The sequence below is a fragment of the Aptenodytes patagonicus genome, chromosome 4 (assembly GCF_965638725.1).
Source record: "Aptenodytes patagonicus chromosome 4, bAptPat1.pri.cur, whole genome shotgun sequence".
Lineage (NCBI taxonomy): Eukaryota > Metazoa > Chordata > Aves > Sphenisciformes > Spheniscidae > Aptenodytes > Aptenodytes patagonicus.
This window is the reverse complement of record NC_134952.1, coordinates 46,707,972-46,726,268: the sequence shown is the minus strand read 5'-3', so window position 1 is coordinate 46,726,268 and position 18,297 is coordinate 46,707,972. Positions and strand designations below refer to the sequence as shown.

Here is an 18,297-nt window from a genome sequence, read left to right as displayed (position 1 = left end):
CATCTACAGAGAGTGTATTCTTCTAAGGTATGACATATTCCTGAGATTTACAGATAAGTACACATACCTACACATAGCCGTAAAGACAACAGTACTTAATTTCCTACTTAAAATTTATTTCTTTTTTAGTATATTTTACATTAGAACTTTTGAATTGATGCTTTATGTACAGATGCTATATATACATACACACACCCACACCCCAACTTGTGTATTTATCTACAAACACACATGGATATGTAACAGTATTCGAAGGTTCATTACGCTTTATGAGAAATCTGTATTTCTGATGTCACCTGTAATTGAAGCATATTAAACTGATATGTGAAAATGGCATATTTCATCTTATAGTAGTTCCCATAACTTCCACTTATCATTCCTTGAAACAGTGATGAACTTAGTACAGTTTCCTGAGAGTGAGTGGTTCATTTGGCTGTTTCTTAATTGTTTTTGTTTGGTCTCACTAACTGGAATTAAATGACACTGAGAAAACATCAAAATAAAATGCAGAAGTAAGGATGAGTTTGTATAAAAATGTAACGTATTTTCATTTGTCCTGTGTTACCCTGGTAAATAACAGAAATATATCCAGGTATTTGAAATTACAGATATTAGTTCATAAATAAGGATGCTAAATTCTTTCTTTGACTCCAGAAAATAGATCATTAAAAAGCGGGACAGGAAGAGGAAAATTTATTATTATTATATATTCAACTTGCTTTCAGACTAACGTCACTTCCCTTTTCTATAAAATTTTGCTTTCTTAGCTCACTAGTATAAGAAATAAATAGAAAGAAAGCAGCTCTAAGTCTAATCAAGTACAGATTATTTCACTTTCACACACAGAAGGAACTTCACTGTTGAGCAAGATGAAGTATTCTTAGAGGTTATGTATCTTTTACTGATGGTAACCAGAAAAGGCTTATTGTTTATAAAATGGCAATTCCACCATACAAGAATAACTGCATTCATCACTGGAAAAACACATTTTATTCCCATGTCTCCCCATAACACTTCTGATATTTTTTTCTCTTCTATACAGCAACAACAATATAAAGTAATCAAGCTGTCTACAGTGATAGAAACACTGACATTCCATTTATAACTTTGTATTAAATTCCAGTTTGTTTTTGCAGAAGATAAAAGAAAATAGATAAACAAGTGAGTCTGTTAACACCTGAATATTCATAGCTAACCAGAAGAATCAATTATCTTCCTTTATTTTGGATTAATTTAAATTCTTTCAAAGTGCTTTAAAATCAAAACAAAACAAACCCTTCAAGGAACCACCCCACTTTACTAGAAATCTTGCAGATATGTTGCATTTATGTTAGACCAGAGGTGATGAAGATGATGAAAATTCTGCCTATTTCATAGCCCACCCTTTTGGAAGGGTAGATACTCTTTCTGATTAGTACCTACCTCTCAAAACAGAGTGGTCTAAAAGGTTAACTTCATCAGTAAGTCCTTTCAAAATCAAGCCACATCTGACTTGCCAATATAGAATTTGGAAACTAGAACATTAAATGAGTTAGGCTCAGCAGTGAAAGCAGTCAAGTCAGAGAAGAATTTATACGGGTAAAAAAATGTTCACTTAGCCTGCATGGAGCTACATAATCCCACCGCTTTTCTCTCTTCATTGCAGACTACCTTGTCTGACATTTACACTGTGTAACGGAGTTATAAATATTTTTTAACTGTAATTCTGTATTAGACCACAAAACCATGAAAAAATTATATCCAGATGCCAGAATTGTTCAAATAAAAGGAAAAAAATAATAGCCTGCCAATTGTTAATTTATTGTTATAATACTTGAAATATGTTTTTTTTTAATTTTCTCACTACTTGAAATAGCTTTTTTAATAAAAAGCACTATTTTTGCTTTTTCTGGAGAGGAATATTTGTTTTTCTTGCATCAAGTTGCAAATGCAAAACCCTTATGATTTCTGATTCAACATACATCAATAAAAATTGGAGTGTTGCTGTCACCATTTCCAATCTCCAGCTGATTCATTTCAATTTTATATTAGGTAGGATGACTATATGGACACCTATGAGATAATAAAATGCAATCCAAGAGCCTGATTGCACTCATTGCACAGCAAGATTGAGGAGATGTAAAATTTAAGATGCACTAAAAACTGAAGTTCAATATTCATGTGAGCATAAATTAACTTCAGGAATCCTTGTTGTTTTCTACAACAAATATGTTATTTTTCATATTCCCTTAATATGATTAAATTTAAAATGCAGACAGGCACTATTATGTATGACAGGTCTGCAGATTCCAAAATTTTGGCTGTATTGTGAGCACAACTGAGAAAAATTCTCCTAATCTTGAGAACATTTTAAAGGTACAATAATGTCTCCCACTCAGCCCTGGGAAGTTCAACGACCTTTCTAACATTCTTCCACCACCACCACCCCTTCCCCTTCAACGATCACATTCTCAAGAAAGTTAATGGGCCCAGCATTCTTTCAGTGGAAGGGACCTCTCTCACATTATGAATCAATACCTTCTAGATACTGTATTCAAGACTAGGTCTTTTTGTTTCTTTTCTCCTACTGCATCAATTCCAATTTTTAGAAATACTGATAGCTATCATATACACTAAGGCCAGAAGAGAGCAAGAGTCTAATCCCACCTTGCAAAACAATCTTGATTTATTAAGCTTTGATGTTCAACAAGAAAAAAAAAAATATTCATTGGGCTAAACCACGGGAGGATGGAAACTAAGTGTCAAGTTTTCAACAATCAAAGATAATGCTCTGAAAAACAGTGCATTTCATTTGAAGATATTGCTCTGAGTTCTTTTAATTTGTCATCTTGTTTTAAGTCTTCAGAGAGTACTGAGTCATATACCTGGTTCGTTTTCAGTAAATATGCAGGCTAAAATCTTCCTCCATCAGATGAAGGCAAAGATTTACAAATATTGAGATTATACAGGAGGTGGGTTCTTAACTGCAAAGCTGTACACCATTTTGTGTGTCGCAAAGGCGATTCAGTGTTTCCTTTTGTCATATGAAAGAGACAAAGGTTCTCAGCTGAAGCTTCTGCTATCAAGAAGGCTTCATGAGAAACAGGTATAGCTTCTCTTGTTTTCTTCCCTGTTCAAACTGACTAAAGAATTATTTCTGAGGGCAACAGGTTAGTTCATCGTGTCTCTTGCAACACATACAATAACAAACCACACAGCACTAACCATGAACTTATTTTACATTATTCTTTAGATTGAATAATTTGATGTTTTTGCAATGAATTTTAGCAGAACCACAAAGCACCATGTTTGGGTTTTAAGGCTGTTTGACCTGTTTCCATACTTGTGAAAAAGCATTACTTTACAGTTGCCATTATAAATTCACTTTTATAGGAAAAAAAGTATGTGGGAATAATATGTATAGAAAGTTTGAAAACACCATAGTGGAAAGGGTTTTTATTTAGTTGTTTTTAAACTGTGTTTGACACAAAGAAATAAAGGAAAGAGGAAAAGTGTACGTGCAGCAACTGAATCAAAAACTGGCTGGATGGCCGGGCCCAGAGAGTTGTGGTGAATGGAGTTACATCCAGTTGGTGGCTGGTCATGAGCGGTGTTCCCCAGGGCTCAGTTTTAGGGCCGGTCTTGTTCAATATCTTTATCAATGACCTGGATGAGGGGATTGAGTGCACCCTCAGTAAGTTTGCAGACGACCCCAAGCTGGGTGGGAGTGTTGATCTGCTCGAGGGTAGGAAGGCTCTGCAGAGGGACCTGGACAGGATGCATCGATGGGCCCAGGCCAACTGTATGAGGTTCAACAAGGACAAGTGCCGGGTCCTGCACTTGGGCCACAACAACCCCAGGCAGCGCTACAGGCTTGGGGAAGAGTGACTGGAAAGCTGCCCAGCAGAGAAGGACCTGGGGGTGTTGGTCGACAGCCGGCTGAACATGAACCGGCAGTGTGCCCAGGCGGCCAAGAAGGCCAATGGCATCCTGGCCTGTATCAGAAATGGTGTGGCCAGCAGGAGGAGGGAAGTGATCGTGCCCCTGGACTCAGCCCTGGTGAGGCCGCACCTCGAATACTGTGTTCAGTTTTGGGCCCCTCACTACAAGAAGGACGTTGAGGTGCTGGAGCGTGTCCAGAGAAGGGCAACGAGGCTGGTGAGGGGTCTGGAGAACAAGTCTTATGAGGAGCGGCTGAGGGAACTGGGGTTGTTCAGCCTGGAGAAAAGGAGGCTGAGGGGAGACCTCATCGCTCTCTACAACTACCTGAAAGGAGGTTGTAGCGAGGTGGGTGTTGGTCTTTTCTCCGAAGGAACAAGCGATAGGACGAGAGGAAATGGCCTCAAGTTGCGCCAGGGGAGGTTTAGATTGGATGTAAGGAAAAATGTCTTTACTGAAAGAGTAGTGAAACATTGGAACAGGCTGCCCAGGGAAGTGGTGGAGTCCCCATCCCTGGAGGTATTTAAAAGACGTGTAGATGAGACACTTAGGGACATGGTTTAGTGGGCATGGTGGTGTTGGGTTGACGGTTGGACTCGATGATCTTAGAGGTCTTTTCCAACCTCAATGATTCTATGATTCTATGAATAGAGAAGCATTATTTCTTTATACAAACCTGGAAATTCTGCAAAATATTTTTGATACTGACCTTCAGCACTAGTACTTTAGTCCTGCTCCTCTAATGAAAAGAGCATGATTCACTGATAATTAAATAATGGATTTGTAGTGGTGAAAGCATTCAACTATTTTCCAATAGTTACGTGAGGGCTATGGCAACAAAGTCAAGCTATTTTCAAGTGGTAAAATAAAGAAAGATTTATAATTCAGTTTCTTTAGACTGCCAACCAATACACTAATAACTATCACATTGTTTCAAGTGTTCTGACTCCTATGTATGTTATGTATTCATATAGTATATTCATATAAAAAGTATTATTTGTAAAATATATGCAGGCACCAAATTCCCTTGAAAGCTTAACTTCTGAAAGAGTCTAAAACAAAGCAGGAAAACCCAATCTTATAAACTACAGAAAAATACTATTTTTTGATTTTTTTTTAAATGGGTAATTTATTATTATTTGAAATTATACCTATATTTGTATGCATCCTCTGGTCCTGGAAATTGCCACTAAAACTTTAGAAGTTAACTGTATGGAAATGATAACTCCAGCCTAACACCACAGATATTATCTATTCACTTGTAAATATTTCTTAACACTGCCATGCAACTTAAAACATAGGATAACGATCAACAGTGGCATCTAACAAATCTTACTTTTCTTGAATTTTTAAGTGACTGTCTAGTATTAGACTCATTAATATAGCTCAGTCATGATTACATTTCTCAAACATAGACTTCTACGTTATCCAGTAAATCAAAGTACATTTGCCATAACAATACTCTTTAATAGAGTTAACCCTTCTAGGTAGATTAAAGCTTGTGCTGTCATGCCCACCAGAGCAACAATTATTGGTTTAGATGTGTAATTTGTTAAAGCTTGCTGTTTAGAGACTACCATGAACTCTCTTTCCAAGACTACTTCTCTAGCCCTAACTTGTATAAAGCAATAATACTTCTTTAGTATTACAGAAGTGATTTAAAATATAATTTTAATTGTTTTCAACCTCTAAAATACATCTATACAGTTGGACATTATGATAGCATGCTGTGGATGATAAAACAACTCATGGTCAAAGCAACCTATTGTGTTCTATCCCCCTAAGGTATAGCCCAAAGCATTGTATTCAAATTTCTGAACAATCACTGCAGAATTTCTGAATAATTCAGCTTTTCCAAAATTCTTGAATGAAGTTTTCCACCTCAGAGACTCACATATATCTTCTAAAGTGAAAGCATCCTAAGACATAACATTCCATGTGCGTAAGTCCTGACAAAGACAACTGAATAGCTACTGTGCTAAGGGAAACAAAATCTAAATCTTACCTGAGATAATTCATTAGTGTCCACAAGTCCATTGTTGTCTGAATCAAAATAATTAAACATTTGATCTACAAGAAGTTTCTTTAAAACCATTTTCTCATCAACAGTTTTATCTTTTGATTGTGCAATGTATCTCCGATTTTGTAGATCCAGTAACATATTTTTCACTTTGGTGTATTCAGTAGGTTTGCATTTATCCCCTGAAAAGAAAATACACAACACAAATTTTTTTTTAATTTGAATTTGATTAAGAGTTTAAAAGTAAATTAAAAAAAAAAAAAAGGAAAAGCAGACAGTATTAACTTTTTATAATAATACCAACAGGGTTGCTTTATGAGTGAATACTGCAATGTAAAATTTGCAGTAAAACCTGCAAATATGATAGAAAATGAATCATTATAAAGAATATATTTCATAATAATATTTGACTTCAGAAAGTAGAAATTACAATTGAGCGCTCATAAGCTAGCTCTACCTTTTCATTTACTGAACATACCAAACTTCTTTGAACAAGAGAAGGTGGGATTGCCAGAGGAAGAAAAAGGATATCTTTGACAATATCTAGTTTATTCTTTTCATTATCAAGTCTTCTACAAAGCAGAAATTGCTACAGCAAATGTCCTACATATACTGATTACAGTCACTACTTATTCTAAACCAAAGCACAATATAGTTTATGTCTGGTATTCTCTTATATCAGCTGCTGTATATTTTAAACTGAACTGAGAAACAGTTTAGAAGCTTTTGTTTTTATTAAGATAACCTTAGTATTTCAAGTTTTTTGATGAGACATGTAAATGGGGACCAGCAAAATACCATGTATTTGTTGCAAACATATAATTACAGTTAGCTACTGCTTAAGTTAACTTCGAGTAGTGAATTCAAGGCTACAGTAATACGCTGATTAGCAAAGAAAGCTATGTTCCATTCTTTTTAGATGCTATGATGAAGATACAAGTATTAATGAGGAACAATTATTTACCTCACAGAAACTGCTTTGGCAGTTGTTTTGTTTTGCAAGTGGATCCCATTTAAAAATGTCTAATTTACATGTATGAGACCGGAGTTTATTATTTTGGTGTATTTAATGGTATATGCATTATTATGGTGACTGTACCACTATGTACACCTCCATCACCATTTCATAAGGTAGAGAGAGAAAAAGTTCCTAAAAGCTTCTCACTATTCTAGCAAGACTCAGAGGTAGAAGAGAAGGACTCCTACGACAGAAGTTAAATTGTGGAAGTAGACAAAATGTTTTTAAGAACCAAAACCACTCTAGCATTTTTTTTTCTTCTAAAAGCCACTGCCTGTTACGTAGCTATCTGAAAATCCCAACTGAAGTAACAGAAATAAACAAACCTAAGCTGTATTTAACCAACAGCCTAAGATACACATAGTATTTGGATATTTGTCCTTACCTGCCAGAGGCATGGAGATTGAGGACATACAATTTGTAAGAGTTGAGTTCTACATGACTGCTTTTCAGGGGTCTAATGCAGAAATACTCAGCAGGGAAATATGTTTATTCCTTAGCCATTCTGGAGCTGCAGTGAGCAAACCTTTCCACCTGAATGGATGCAGGCTCCAGGTGGTGGGGAGGGAAGAGAACACTTAACTTTAACATACTCTGATTCAATTGGGTGAACTCCAAAAGCCTGGGCCAGGAAAAGAAGTATGATTTTTGTCTCCCCTAGATAACTTTTCTGGCTGCGGTATTCTTTAGAGAGAGAGAGTTTGGTTTTACTCTGGTACAGCTGAAGTCTAATGCCATTTTACCTATATTCCTGGTGGGGGAGGAAAGGCAAATCCTATTTCTCAGATACTATATCAGTCCTAGTTGCCACGTCCGGATTTTATGCCCTGTAAATTATTTTTGATCAAACAGTTCTCATTCTGCAATTCTAAAACTGCAAAGAGATATTTCTACCTTAGAGATACGCAACATAAGTAAAGCAGTTTATTTCTTAATTATATCTGTTAAATCTGGATTTGTCACAGTATTTTTGATGAGTTGCTACAGGTCTGAGTTAGGAAAAGAAATGGAAAACGAACAAAAAAGTCACACTGACACATTTTTTTTTCCTTGAGGCACAAGACAATGTCTCTCACTTTAATGATCAATCAAGAATTGAATATAGGTTCTCACCTCTACAAATACAATAATGATGTTAATGTTCATTAGAATATTAAAGATTATTTATTTATTAAATATGGACAACTTTTGCATGGGTTGCACAAAGATTTCCACGAGACATTATACAAAGTAGTGTAAATTTAGAGGGAAAAAAAAATATCACATGATCATGAAAAGGATTGTAATAATTAGTCTCTTTTCCTACTTTTAACTCAAGAGTTTACGGAAAAAAGTTTTAAAGGAAGTTCAGTCACAGTCAAATAAAGACATTTTAATGCACTTTGGACATTCACTTTAGATCTAAAGCTTAAGGAATGATGAACTAAGGTATTCTCTCACAACACCTATTCAGAGAAAGAAAGAATACAGACAATATATTTTCTGCAGCATTTCTTTTTTGTACTCTTCCCATTGCATAGCACAAACTTCTGAAACTAGCATAACAGTCATATAAAAGCACTTATATATTACATGTTTATAAACTATTTTTACATTTTTCCAGAAGGGAAGAACATTTGTACCTTTCTTTTTAATATACAACATAAATGCTGCCTAATACAATGTTGTCTGAGAGATTACTGTTGCCACAAGTTTGACTACTTCTTGTAGAAAAAATTCATTCATAAACTAAGATTAGAAGGCTGTTAAACTTTTAGTCACATCTCCGCCTAGCAAAGCTGTCACAACATCAGTGTCAACAAAATATCTTAAATTACATTGCATTAGTGTATATATGGTTTATATTACCTCATCAACAAAAGAACAACATGTTGATAAAATCTGTTATAGGTGTTCTACACTAAGATAATTTTTCATTTTTATTTTTCCTGTTCCTGTAATATCCTTTGGAAAGATTTTAAACCTGAAAAGTAGCTCAAACTTATAAATATGTTGTATTGATTACTAACAGAAAATATTAATGTCTCTTTAATATTAATGAAAACAGAATTAAGGAAAGATTATGTTATTTAATTATCCAAAAAGTAGCTTTTTTATAGATACTGAAACATTAATTACAATGGCAGTCTGTTGAAAACCAGCTGCGAATAAGGTGAGTACAGTTCACAAAGCAATTTCATGTCTCTACAACCCATCTTCAGCAGATTATTATTTTATACTCAACACTGGTGTTAAAGCCTATCCTCTTTATGGGGCTGTTTGTACCAAGTCTGTAAGATAATAGCTGTAATTTGCTCTCAGTGTGTACCTGCTCACTCTACAGATCAACCTGACTGAATTACAATCCCAGCCATGATAGTCCATTGGCTTCTAGTGTGTGTTTTTTACATTTGCTAGAGCCCAGACTGATTCTTTTAGTGCTTCACTAACTTGTTTGAAAGTCCTCATGATGTAAATACTGCTAACACCTTTTGGAAAAATCTCTGTTGGTCATAATTTACAATTTAAAACAGATGCTATTTTGTTTCTTGCTTACCTAAATAGGTTAGTCTGACCCATATGAAAGACACCTTTATCAACAGTAGCTTCATCCTCCCTGCAACCACACTGTGCCACAGTTCTCTGTAGTATGGAAGTAGTATTCCCCTATCCCTTTATCTGAAAAGGACGTCAAAGTCATCGCACATGAGCACATGGTTTGCATATAAGGAGGGGAGGACAATACTCAGGCATTTAAGCTCATTGGCAGTACTCTCCAGTATCTTAAAATTAACTTGCAAAAAAAACATTACAAATAAATGCTTTGGTTTCTGTTGCCCTAGAGTTTGGGGGTTTTTTTGGTGATTGTTCATGACAGATCATAATAAGTAATGCAAAAATAACCTGAATTATTTTTCCTTCAGACACAGTGTAACATGTATCTATTTGATAAATCTTGGGAGGAGCGTAGATGTTCAGGGGTCTGGGTAGACACAAGGTACATGCTTTACATGATGCATGGTTCATTACCTTTCCTGTTCCCCTGCCTTATCGTACTGATTGAGAATATCAAACTTTAATGTTTGTGATAAAAGCTAGATGATGTACTTAGCTATTATAAATGAAAGTAAGCATGTAAGTAAAAGTACCTGTCACTTGCAAACAGTAGTTAAGTTGTTTAAGAAATTAGTGAGAAGAAAGTGATTTTTAATTATTTTTTTTTAATTGCAGCAAATAAAAAAAAGAGAGAATAGGGAGAAAAGTATTGTCTGCTACTTATGATACATATACTTACACAAGTGCAGGTAACTTACACTCTTCAATAAGAGCCTGAACACTGTATAGCAATTGTACCCCAAAGTCTACACCCATTTTTTTCCTGTTACTGCTTTAGTTTTCATTATGTTTGGCAAAGTAATCTGTTGTAATGTTGATCTAACACCCACCTTTTAAATCTTATTATGTATTCTAACAACAGATTTTAGTCTGGTGACAGATGAACCTTCAGTTTATGATCTAAGCTAATTACAGTTGTGGTAAAACAGGTTTACACAGCTATACTACATTAAAACATTTTCATTTTATACATAATTCAAAGTAGTCTTTACACCAAAGACTCCATAGACTTGAATATAAGAACAAATATGATTGGTGGATGCAACCGACAGATAAGGGGATCAGAAGGAAACAAGGAGACACTGCTAGTCAACACAATGCACAGTTTCATTAACAAATCACCCTCTTATCTCATTGTCATGACTGCCTTTTACTGTAAAATTTGAGGAAATGTGAAGTAGATGTTTAAATTACAAGAATGAGGCTCTGTTTATAGGAGACCTCCCCCAGGCTGGAGTAGCAGCACAGAGAAAAACTTAGAGTTGCTTTAGTTATGTTCTAATTTAGTAAACGTTACTTGTGAAATAATTGTCTCAATGACACACAAACGGTAAATTGGAATTAAGTATGACAACCTTCATAGTGAGGAAAAGTAATTTATGCTTAACATAATTGAGAAAGACAAACTACTGGGAATATACAACAATTATATTACTTTCAAAAAGACCTACTAAATTCTATATAATTATCTACATACATGAAAGAGTAACATACACATTGTACATAATTCACTAACTTAATTCAGTTTTCTAGTACTTTTTTTTTTTTAATTTGTGAACTAGGTTTCCTATACAAATAAATAGTTAATTTCTGAAAAATTACTAGAAAGCAGTAACAACAAATTTTGTGTTTCTTGTTCATTTTTGTTAGTTTCATTCATGGAAAGGACTAATTCTACTACACAGCAGATTTTGTAAAAAAACAAAACAAAACAAAACAAAAACCTCTGCTATGATTTATTTTACAAGTTTTCTGACATCTCTGTGCAATCCAAGAAGGTGTGCAGAAACCTAAAAATGGCAAAACAAACACACTAGAATTAAAGCGCCATTCTCCGGTCCCATATCTGGTAATTTCTAAAATAGTGATACAGCCCTAGGGTTTACTTAACTGTCCTGGTTTCAGCAGGGATAGAGTTTATTTCCTTCCTAGTAGCTGGTACAGTGCTGCGTTTTGGATTAAGGATGAGAACAAAGTTGATAACGCACCGATGTTTTAGTTGTTGCTAGGTAGTGCTTACACTAGCCAAGGACTTTTCAGCTTCCCATGCTCTACCGACTGAGAAGGCTGGAGGTTCACAAGAAGCTGGGAGGGGGCACAGCCAAACTGGCCCAAGAGACATTCCATACCATGTGACGTCATGCTCAGTACATAAACTGGGGAAAGCTGGCCGGGGGGGCCGCTGCTCGGGGACTGGCTGGGCATCGGTCGGCGGGTGGTGAGCAATTGCACTGTGCTTTGTGTATTATTATTATTACATTATTATTATTGCTATTATTATTTTATTTCAATTATTAAACTGTTTTTATCTCAACCCATGAGTTTTTCCTCACTTCTACTTTTCCAATTCTCTCCCCCATCCCACTGCGGGAGGGAGAGGGGAGGAGGAGTGAGCGAGCGGCTGTGTGGTACTCAGTTGCCGACTGACTGAGGTTAAACCATGACATTAATTCAAACAACAATAGTAGAAAAGTGGAAACACTTGACTGTTTCATTCCATTTGTACAACACGGTTTTGCAGCTGTATCTCCGTTACCTAGGAAACGCCTGAAAGTTAGATGTTGAGTGCTGTTGCCCTCCTAGACAGTATTGAATAGACAATATTTGCCCATAATACAGGAAAAAAGTTGTATTTGAAAAATTAAGTCTGTCTTAATTTGCAAGAGAAAGATATATATCAAAACTAACTAGATATTTATGAAAACTTGGCAAATTACTGTACACATTATTCTTAACAACTGTAGAAAAATATTAAAGAATCAGCTAAGATAATAGCTTAGGAGTCACTCCTTAAATCCAGATTCAGATCTCAGATTTTTGTATTATGTAGATTTTGGAAAAACACTAGTAAACATAGAGAAGGAAAGAAAGAACATATCATTTAAAAAATGCAATAAAGACAAACCATCTGATTTCTGTTCTCAGTTCTCTCACCACTTTTGTGGTCAATACAGGTATTTTAACCTTTCCTTGACTTAGCATCTCCATCTACATAGCAGGAATAACTCTTATGTCAGAGAGCTGTTGAATCATTAATATTCATGGAGTGTCTATCTTCATGAAAGTCATCAGCTGCTGAGATACAATTGGGTTCTGAAATATTTTACGATTTTGAGCTGAATTGTATCTATATAGCACAAATGGTTTCCGCAAAGCCATTTTTCCTTCAAAATCAAAATAACTTCAGATCTCCCAGAAGTGGCAACTAGTTTTCAGTGGACCATATTGTATATGAACAGTTTGAAGTATGCCAAAACTGTTACAAACATAAACCAGATTTTTGGAAATGGTATAGACCTGATAAGCAGCAAGCCTACTGTTAATCTTCTACATGTATTTTGAACATATTCAGAATAATCTAATTAGCCAAAATAATTCACTGGAAAATTACAAATTATATTCCATGGAGCAAAAATGAGAAATTAATCCAAGATAACATACATATATATACACACACATATATAAACTAATACAGATATGCACATACATGTTCGTGTGCACATATACACCCCCATACACAGGATGAAGAAGTCACTACATATACGGTCAATTCAATTTCAAACATAACACAAGAGACAACTTGAAGGTTAAGGACTTCAGTTCTTCAGCTCTTCTGTGTAAATAGGTCTAAGATTTGTTACAAGGTACAAGAATTGTTACGAACTGTCAATGCGGTGTTGTCTATTTACATGCAATATATGTACAAAAATACCTCCCACATACATAAACACCCTACTATCCAGAGACAGGCACACAAATATGAAATTTTAAAGTTATATCTGTCATTGTCCTTAGGTAAATACTTCTAAGTGACTACCATAGCTGGTATACACAATAGAAGTGAAGCTCGCTTTTCAAAGCCTTAGTTCCACTTTGTAAATATGGAATAATGCTGTCCTTTCCTCAAATATTACTGGTTAAAATGCTCTTAAACCATTTTGATCTTTCAAAACTATAAATCATAAGACAGAAGTCATAATTTTACCTAATTACACATATCTGCACAAGTCTGGTGTCCGGTCTTATCTGGATACATATATGAACAGCTTTTCAGTGCTTAAACAATGAATAGTTCAGATAAATTATTCAGATTTCCCTTAAAGATATACCGCTTACATTAATTACCACTAGAAGCTGAATCAAACTTGCATTAAGAAAATAGAAAAATAGGTAATAGTATTTCAATTTTTTTTTTTTTTTTTTTTTGCAGGACTACTTAGAACAAATGTTACATGGTGTGAGAAAGATTAATCCAAAAAACACCAAAATCAGCATTTGGGGTGGTGGTGGTGAGGGACTTTTACTTGTTAATGCAGAGTGGTTAACATATCACCTATCTCTTGACAGAAGAAAATAGGGCATATAAACTTTCACCTTCAAGATGACATTTGAAGGCTAAAGCAGGTTGACAATAATGATAAAAACATCATTTTCCACAGCTGAGAAAACGCTAAATGTACAGATTGTTTGGACCACATGTTAGCATCACAAACACCATAAGCACAGTTAGTATGTAACTGGCAAATGCAAAACTCTTCTACAGGATTGGCCCTGCCTTCAAACAAATAATAAATCCACACCAATTTCAACCAGTGATATCACTTCTCAGAATTTCTTGATGTCTCAGATGCTTACCTCAAGGTATTCTACCATAAAAAAGAAGAGACGAAAATGGGCACATTTAACAAATGTGCCCAATTTTCCAAACATATCAGAATATTTCAGGTATGTTATTCTTCTTTTCCCAACATGTGCTGAAGAGATTACCCATTGCCTGATTTTTTGTTTTCTTGTATCCAGCTCAAGCTTTCAGATCAGTTTTTCTATTTGTCCCATACATTAAAATATCCTTCAATTTCATAAGTAAAAATTCATATACAACATTAATAAGAAGATAATCTGGACTTCCTTGTCCTTCCTAACTTACTACAAGAAAAACTGAGAGAGAAAAAGATAAAAGCAGTGTGCTCCAAAGGCAGGCATTGCTAAAAATGAAGGTTGAGACAGGAGTTTACTGCTGCATTTTATTTTCCCCTCTAGTGGAGTTAAACCAACCATTGCTGTTAGTCTTCCTTCCACAGGGCTTAGACAATTTTTGACTTGCAGTATCTAGAGTGATACTATGAAAGCTATGAAACACTATAGGCTTACATTAAAAAAAAAAAAAGATAGATTAAAAAGTGTTCCAAATCCAGAAGTGAATTACTTATGGGATGTAAGCTTAGCCATAAATCTATGTGGAGTTCTGCTTTTGCTTCTCGGGAAGTACGTGTCAGAGGGCTCTCTTTTACTTAAAAAAAAAAAGTTACTGAAAGAGATGAAACATGACTTATATTAAGTCACAATCTTCCTTTTCCCAAGGGCTTCCCAGAGATGCAGAGTATTTACAGGTTTATGAAGGTGAGGTCTCAAGACTGGGTCAAGCCTAACTAAAACAGCACTACAGTTAAAAAGGACAGTTCTGTTGCTCCATTTCATTTCTCCCCCTCCATCGCATATTTCCACCACTTCCTTTGTTTCACCTTTAGCACAGTTGTCTTTCAGTGCTAATTACAGAAGTTGTTACATTCAGCCTTTTGCTATAGGAAAAAGAGAAGTAATTGTATGTGTGTGTATATATATGGAACTAAAAATTTATCGTTATTCCAATTAATATTTTAAGCAGTTTATTAGCCCAATTTTTTTAATTAATTCAGAAAAGCCTCAACAACACAGATAAAATTACTTTAAAAACCTTCCTAGTATCTTCTTGAAATATCTATCTTATGCTTACCCTTCCAGTTTTTCTCTGGGTACTGACGTTTCAATCTTTTCCTCAGGCAGATTATGGGGGAAAGGCTATAAGGAGTCAAGAGCATCCTGAGATAATCATCAGGAGGAATATGAAGGTATGGTGAGAGGTTCTTCCTCCTCAGTCTCAGCATCTGCTTGGGTTGGTTTTATATGTTTCATATGGTTAAGTATGAAAATGGACAAATCTTCCCCCAACCTCAGTTGAAATAAAAGGCTATTTTTTGTTAAGCATAGATTATATATATATGGTTTTGAAAGACGTTAAGGTAAACAGGGTAGGCAATAGTCATTTGACCACGAGGCAATTTTTGAAACTAGCAAAATCAGCTCAGGCTAAGGCAAGACCAGGCAAGTCCTGAGACCCTCTGCACTGTCAGGTCAATACAAAGGGTTTTGTGTGTGGTTTGGTTTTTTCTTTAAACCAGGGGGAAAGAAAAAAAAAAGTCACATTCTACAGGACTATTCATCTTTGAGGCACAATCACAGTATAAGCTAAAGCAATTCAGAGAAATCTGAGCTACAGTGGACCAAGGTCAGTAAGTGTACGTGATGACGTACACTTAGCGCTACAGGCTTGGGGAAGAGTGACTGGAAAGCTGCCTGTCGGAAAAGGACCTGGGGGTGTTGGTCGACAGTGTGCCCAGGCGGCCAAGAAGGCCAATGGCATCCTGGCCTGTATCAGAAATAGTGTGGCCAGCAGGAGTAGGGAAGTGATCGTGCCCCTGTACTCGGCCCTGGTGAGGCCGCACCTCGAATACTGTGTTCAGTTTTGGGCCCCTCACTACAAGAAGGATGTCGAGGTGCTGGAGCGTGTCCAGAGAAGGGCAATGAAGCTGGTGAAGGGTCTGGAGAACAAGCCTTATGAGGAGCAGCTGAGGGAACTGGGACTGTTTAGCCTGGAGAAAAGGAGGCTGAGGGGAGACCTCATCGCTCTCTACAACTCCCTGACAGGAGGTTGTAGCGAGGTGGGTGTCGGTCTCTTCTCCCAAGTAACAAGTGATAGGACGAGAGGAAATGGCCTCAAGTTGTGCCAGGGGAGGTTTAGCTTGGACGTGAGGAAAAATGTCTTTACTGAAAGAGTGGTTAAACATTGGAACAGGCTGCCCAGGGAAGTGGTGGAGTCCCCATCCCTGGAGGTATTTAAAAGACGTGTAGATGAGGCGCTTAGGGACATGGTTTAGTGGGCATGGTGGTGTTGGGTTGACGGTTGGACTCGATGATCTTAGAGGTCTTTTCCAACCTCAATGATTCTATGATTCTATGATTCTATGATCTACACATCTTTTCAATACTTCCAGGGATGGGGACACTCAACCACTTCCCTGGGCAGCCTGTTCCAATGTTTCACCACTCTTTCAGTAAAGACATTTTTCCTCACGTCCAATCTAAACCTCCCCTGGTGCAACCCGAGGCCATTTCCTCTCATCCTATCGCTTGTTACTTGGGAGAAGAGACCGACACCCACCTCGCTACAACCTCCTGTCAGGGAGTTGTAGAGAGCGATGAGGTCTCCCCTCAGCCTCCTCTTCTCCAGGCTAAACAGTCCCAGTTCCCTCAGCTGCTCCTCATAAGACTTTTTCTCCAGACCCTTCACCACCTTCATTGCCCTTCTCTGGACACGCTCCAGCACCTCAACGTCCTTCTTGTAGTGAGGGGCCCAAAACTGAACACAGTATTCGAGGTGCGGCCTCACCAGGGCCGAGTACAGGGGCACGATCACTTCCCTCCTCCTGCTGGCCACACTATTTCTGGTAGAGGCCAGGATGCCATTGGCCTTCTTGGCCGCCTGGGCACACTGCCGGCTCATGTTCAGCCGGCTGTCGACCAACACCCCCAGGTCCTTTTCCAACAGGCAGCTTTCCAGCCACTCTTCCCCAAGCCTGTAGCGCTGCATGGGGTTGTTGTGGCCAAAATGCAGGACCCGGCACTTGTCCTTGTTGAACCTCATACAGTTGGCCTGGGCCCATCGATGCAGCCTGTCCAGGTCCCTCTGCAGAGCCTTCCTACCCTCGAGCAGATCAACACTCCCACCCAACTTGGGGTCGTCTGCAAACTTACTGAGGGAGCACTCAATCCCCTCATCCAGGTCATTGATAAAGAAATTGAACAAGACCGGCCCCAAAACTGAGCCCTGGGGAACACCGCTCATGACTGGCCGCCAACTGGATGTAACTCCATTCACCACAACTCTCTGGGCCCGGCCGTCCAGCCAGTTTTTGACCCAGCGCAGAGTACACCTGTCTAAGCCGTGAGCCGCCAGCTTCTCGAGGAGAATGCTGTGGGAGACGGTGTCAAAGGCCTTGCTGAAGTCCAGGTAGACCACATCCACAGCCTTTCCCTCATCCACTAGGCGGGTCACCTGGTCATAGAAGGAGATCAGGTTGGTCAAGCAGGACCTGCCTTTCATGAACCCGTGCTGGCTGGGCCTGGTCCCCTGGTTGTCCCGCTCATGCCTTGTGAGCGCCCTCAAGATGAGCCGCTCCATAACCTTCCCCGGCACCGAGGTCAGGCTGACAGGCCTGTAGTTCCCCGGATCCTCCTTCTGGCCCTTCTTGTAGATGGGTGTCACATTGGCAAGGCCCCGGTCATCCGGGACCTCCCCCATTAACCAGGACTGCTGATAAATGATGGAGAGTGGCTTGGCGAGCTCCTCTGCCAGCTCCCTCAGCACCCTTGGGTGGATCCCATCCAGCCCCATAGACTTGTGAGCGTCCAGGTGGCGTAGCAGGTCATTGACTGCTTCCTCTTGGATTATGGGGGGTTCATCCTGCTCGCCGTCCCTGTCTTCCTGCTCAGGGGGCCGAGTACCCTGAGGATAACTGGTCTGCCTGTTAAAGACTGAGGCAAAGAAGGCATTAAGTACCTCAGCCTTTTCCTCATCCTCGGTGACAATGTTCCCTCCTGCATCCAATAAAGGATGGAGGTTCTCCTTGGCTCTTTTATTTGTAAAAAC

The 18,297-nt window shown here is 37.8% G+C and overlaps 1 protein-coding gene across 4 annotated transcripts in view; it reads right to left on the bottom strand.

Annotated features, from left to right (window-relative positions):
- The window catches only part of FSTL5 (follistatin like 5), a 421,124-nt gene that overhangs the window by 165,316 nt on the left and 237,511 nt on the right, over positions 1-18,297 (bottom strand). For all 4 annotated transcript variants that reach the window (XM_076336585.1, XM_076336583.1, XM_076336586.1 and 1 more), the window contains exon 5: positions 5,924-6,120. In XM_076336585.1, the coding sequence (XP_076192700.1) occupies positions 5,924-6,120 (197 nt within the window). The remainder of the gene's footprint in view (positions 1-5,923; positions 6,121-18,297) is intronic.